The following is a 5,652-nucleotide window of genomic DNA, read 5'->3' on the forward strand; positions in this document are numbered from 1 at the left end:
CAAATCTATATTTTCAAAATAAAGTTCACTTTTGACCTGCAAACTGGGGAATGCAGGAAGATTTTTGGGCCACAAATATCCTATGACTTTTTCTCATTCAGACAGAGTATTGTGCAACTTCAACACTGCTGTAAGCTACCCACTATTGTTAATATACCTACCTGCATGTTTCAGGGAGCTGTATAATATTTAAAAGGTGAATTTAAATTAGTTTTTAATATCAGGGATGTTGAAATCAAACCCAACATTGGAAAAAATGAGATCATTCTTCAACATTATTTTCCTTTTAAAATATGACAATATGCATTTATAAATAGAGGCAATAGTACTCACATGCTTGATTTTTACCTGAAAATGATGCATTTTTTACTCTGTGCTCTCTTGGTTTTGGTACCGGTTTGCTTTCCTCTTCTTTTTGAATAACTGATTCCCTTTTATTCTGCAGCTCAGCCACAGGCAACTCATTCTGATGGTCACCTTCTTTGCCATCATAAGTAATTTCTTCAGCGACTGAAAACTTTTTATCATCTTCTCTATCATCATCACCCACGTTCTGACTTTGCAAATATACATTTTCATCTTTGTAATCACTCAAATTTTGACTTTCCACAATAATCACTTGTTGAGGTTTCTCTTCATCAGTTGTTGGAAAGAAGCCATCAGCAGTTTCCTTTTTCAAACGGTTTACTTTCTGTGGGGTCTCCTCATCTGAGAAAGAAACCTCAAAATCAGCTGACTTCTTAAGTGAATTTTCAACAGCTGATATACTTTCAGGAAGTTCTTCCACGGTACCTGAAAATGGTATATTATCAACTTCTGTACTGAATTTGTATTTCATGTTTTATAAGAATATAGGATTTTTTAAAAGAATATATTATTTACACAACCTTAGCTTATATTACTGTCTTCCCCATCACTCCAACAGTGAACAGTGTAAAGCTTTATACCCTGCTTTTTTTCACTCTCAGTCATTATCCTGCCTTTTCCATTCTGGACCTTATGCAAAATAATCCTTGCAGTCTTTAATAATTAAATTACCACCTGTCACCAGATTCAAAACACTACTCAAAACCTCACATATCCACTACTACAAGCAAAAAAAGTGACAAATAAACAAAGATGTGAACTTACTAGTAATGAGCAACCATGGAACCTTATTACTGGAATCCTAGTGATTCCACATCCGCTCCAATTACGCTCACTAGTTGTGTCATATCTAAAATTAAATTATAAACTCTTCAAATAAGACATGGTCCTGTCCCCTATGTTTTGCAGTTCCCCAAAACATAGTTTTCATTCATTAAAACTTGTTATTCAACCTTACCCCCATTACTAACAATGGCTCTGAGCTTTTTCAGGGTTCAAATCCTAAAGAACACTGTAACACGTTGAACAGAGGATGAGTCCTGCTGTGCAATATGTGCATGAAGGAATGCCAATTCAGGCCAAAGAATTTTTAAGGGATAACTGTGGTAAATAACAACTGAAACAGACTTCATGTAGATGAAATCTTTAAAAGTATATTGTGACATACAGAACACATATTGCCCTTGTTTTGGTAGTGTTTGAATAATGTTGTAGCCATGATGGTCCAGGAATTGTAAGAGTCAAGGATTTTTGTATGATCCATTCAACTTAGATGAGATGTTGGGTATCCCAGGACGCTTCCTCAGGAATACTCTTCCTGAGGAAGGGTACTGTGATACCTGAAAGCTCATCTAAGTCTATCCCAACCACTCAGTTGGTCCAATAAGAGATGCCATCTACAAAAATCTCTGCCTCTCTCATATTACAGTAAGCAGATAGAACTTCATACTGGTTGTTAGTTGATATTTATTAAGGCTGTCTTAGGGAAAAAAGGAAACATCTCTTTAAGATATCCTTGTACACTTTGATGGAGAGTGAACAACAACATTGTTCTGACTGATGTCACAGAGATTCTTTAAGGTTCATAATTTAAAGTGTGATTAAAATGTGGACTCTCTGGACATTCAATCATGTTCCCTTAGTGAAGGGAGAGAGGTGGAGAACACAGACAAAATACATTTGAAGTCATCTGCCTTGCTGCTTGACATGCCATCTTCATCGGTGTCCAAGTCATCTGAGTAGTCAGCTGTTTGCTGTCTTGCTGCACGAGCAAAAACTGCTTCTTGTAGCTCATCCTGAAATATTTTAATAAATAACTTTTGCTCAGAAGTAAAGATCTCTCTCTTAAAGTTCTACACTAATTTCCCACCCAAAAAACTTCTGAAACAGTAAAAACATGAATCCAGTCAACTAAGGAGAGACCTGACAGATAAGTAAAAATGGTCTAGTGTAGTACTTACCAAAATGTTTATAGGTTAACCACTTTTCAGAACATTAAATCAACTTGCAACTGTGTCAGTGTTATTGAAAGCCTATGCATGTAAGTTAATATAGCTTTCAAATCCATCCTTAACAATGACAAAGATCTTCATAATATGTCATATGATTAAATTATTAGTAATATTAACAGGTGAAGTACCTCACTAACAGCTGAGTTAGCATCTATTGAAATAAATGAGAAGATTCATTTCTCAGAACTAATGTTTCAAGCTCTGCAAATACAAGCAGTCATCTCTGCATCAGTAAGGGCTTTGTTACATATTACACTAAGCTTCTCAAATACTGATTGCTATTAAAGTCAGTTTGAGTTTAGAGTAGTCACATGTTCAGGCTAAAAACCTTCTCTAACTGTCCCTGACCCTGACTTGCCACTACAGAGCTAGTGAGCAGAGGGGTCTGACTAGGATCTACAGCTGTGAGTTGCTGCTACAGGCCTTGTGAGCCAGGACAGGCTTCTACTGGGGCTGTGTGAAACTTCGGTTGCTGATTCAATTTGGAAGAGATTCGGCCCAATTTGGTGGGTGAATCTCCAAATCCAAATTGAATCAGGAGACCCTTTAATGTCTCTGAATCAAATCAGAACCCCCCAAACTGATTTGGAGAGATTTGGCAAGATTTAACAATTTGGATATAGACACAACTTTAAATGTTTTTTCTACATTCCTCAAGGTACTAAGTGGCTTGTGAATGCTGAGATGGTGGGCGGATGGAGCGTCCCACAGGAGCATTATGGGGGGCTCCCCAGCTCGCTCAGCTGCAGACCTGGAAGTGGACAAGAAGCACTTATGGTCCACTTCCAGGTCTGCTGGGGAAGTGCAGGGTGGCCCCTGTTGCACAAACCCGGAAATGGACCAGAAGTAGTTCCAGTCCACTACCCGGTTCACCACCGAGCATGGGGGGGGGCGCTCCCGGGCTCCTGTGGGAGGCTCCATCTGCCCTACAATCTCAGCATTCACGAGCCGCACCTGGTACCTCAAGGTATGTACAAAAAATGTTTAATGCTGTGTCTGTGCCCAAATCCCTGAATCTCCAAATCAGCATCGAATCTTCAGATTCTGATTCGGTCACAGGGACAGTGATCTGAATCAACTAATTGAATCACTGTCCCCGATTTGGGCCAAATCCAAATTGAATATGGCCCATTTCGCACACCCCTAGCTTCTACCCCTGCTCTAGGTGGGGGAGTATTTTGGAAAGATGTGTTGTTGGGGGGGTGGGAGCATCAGGCTGGTAGGGCAAAGAGTTTAATGATGGGACTGGGTAGTGAAATACGAGGTAGAGAAGCAATGAGTGGGAGTTGTGGCTAGGGGCTAGGTAGTGAAATAAAGGAAGTCTGCTGCTAAAGTCACTGATGGACGGAAGGAAGTCACTGAAGGAAGTAAGTGAAGCTGCTAAAGGATAACATAAAAACTAGCGGTGCACCAATAAAGAGTTGCTTGCCCAGTACCGATAGCCGATTATTAACCAGCTATATTGACTGATACTGATCCAATAGCAGATTTACAGGAATGCAGCTGGGCAGCTGGGAGAGTAGTGCCTTGCCAGTAAGTCTGTGGGGGGGGAAGTGGCCTGTGGGAGCAAAGTGGTAGGGAGGCAGATTAAGGCCACCACAGTAAGGAAAGGGGTAGGGGTAGGGGTAGGGGTAGGGGCAGGGGCAGGGACTGCCCAGCCAGGGCAGTGAATGCGACCTTTGGTCTGGGAGTGGGATGGAACCATGGGAGGCTCATCCAGGGGACATGGGGTAATAAGGGGGTACAACAGGGTGGGGAGGGGGCACAGCTCCCCATTGCTATGCATACCCCCAGGGGAGGCATTGGGGGCATGTGCCCCCCCCAGATTTGTGTACAGGGCATGGGCGGGAGGTGCCAGTGCTGGGAAGAGTAGCTATGAAGAATTTTGGGGTGGCTATAGCCCTCAACCCCCAGTGCTGCCCCTGCTCAGGGCACTCCACTCAGCTGCTTTTCCCTCAGGAGCCCTGCACTGGCTGCATGCCCCCTACCCACTCCTCAGTGGAGGGCTCCTGAGGGAAAGGCAGCAGAGTGGAGTGCCCTGAGCAGGGGCAGTGCTAAGAGAGGAGTTGGAGGGCTATAGCCACACCAAAATTCCCCATATCCACCCTTCCCAGCACTGCCACCATCTGCCCTGTATAGCTGAGCCCACCCAGCACCTGCCCGCTCCAAGCCCAGCCCCGGCTCAGTCCAAGAAGCTGGCACAGCCCCTGGTCCCAAACCCATAGTGGGCAGCCTGCCCTTGCCATGCACACAAATCGGGGGGTTGGGGGACACATGCTCCCCATGTCTCCATCAGGGGTACATGCAGCAGCAAGATTCAACTCCTCCCCCTGAAAGTTAGCCAGTGGGAAGCTAATTACAGGTTTCCCTTCGCAGGTTCTGCATGTGCGAATTCGTTCTTATGCAATGACCCTTTTAATACCAAAACTTTGTTATATGCAAGGTAAATGCACCCTTACGTGATCTGTGTGGTGGAAGCCTGCAGTCAGATGCTTTTTGCATTGTGTACTGTGCATTGTGGAAGTGACACACACCAAAATATAGTCTCTTCTGTGGATCTGTGCTCTTCGCTCGTTGTCTGCGACGTGTTTATGTAGTTGCCATCCCCATTATGACAGTGCCCTATGCTTGTATGTACTATCTGCTGTTGGTGAGTACCAAAATTGTCTTTTAAAAGTGGTAGAAATGGCTCTGGGGGTCAGTACAATTGAGGTCTCAGAACATGTCCCTATTTGTTACATTGTAAAGTGGGTTTCCTTTATGTGAACTTGAGCCATGCACCATTTTCCATGAAGTGTGTACAGCATGCAGTGAGGGAAACCTGTACAAGGCTCTCATAAAGTGCCCTGCCCACAGTGCATTGGGCAGGGGTGCACTTAAACAGTGCACCCCTGTGCACCCTTTAAATGGCCTTGTGTAGTGTCCGCCACACAATGCCATTTAAATCCATCTCCATCTGGGCAACAGACCAGTGCAGTGACTACACGTGACCATACGTTAGTGCATATTTCATACCTACATAGTGCATAGACCATACATGTGACCATACATTAGTGCACAAGAGGCTGATACTCCCAAGTCCATGGCACTAGGAAACTGCCAACCTGAAACACACACACTCACACAACATAGGGCCAGACGCAGAAACGGGCGAACTTGTGGCCACCCAGGAATAGGCCAGAAAGGGGACCTGAAAATGGTGAAAAGAAGTATTGTTATTATCAGTGAAGGGAGTCCCCGATACTGAAAGTTCCCCGGGAGCCGCCAAGAGTCT

At 43.8% G+C, this 5,652-nt stretch overlaps 1 protein-coding gene across 1 annotated transcript in view; it reads right to left on the reverse strand.

Annotated features, from left to right (window-relative positions):
* MAP9 (microtubule associated protein 9) overlaps positions 1-4,894 on the reverse strand; it is a 27,879-nt gene extending 22,985 nt beyond the window's left edge. Inside the window, exons 1-4 of the mRNA XM_019534340.1 lie at positions 4,838-4,894; positions 2,066-2,162; positions 311-792; positions 162-178 (exon numbers count right to left, since the gene is read on the reverse strand). Coding sequence (XP_019389885.1) covers positions 162-178; positions 311-792; positions 2,066-2,162; positions 4,838-4,894 — 653 coding nt within the window. The remainder of the gene's footprint in view (positions 1-161; positions 179-310; positions 793-2,065; positions 2,163-4,837) is intronic.
* Between the last annotated feature and the right edge of the window lie 758 nt (positions 4,895-5,652).

Source organism: Crocodylus porosus, unplaced genomic scaffold, assembly GCF_001723895.1.
Source record: "Crocodylus porosus isolate Cpor-Errol unplaced genomic scaffold, CroPor_comp1, whole genome shotgun sequence".
Taxonomy (NCBI): Eukaryota; Metazoa; Chordata; order Crocodylia; family Crocodylidae; genus Crocodylus; species Crocodylus porosus.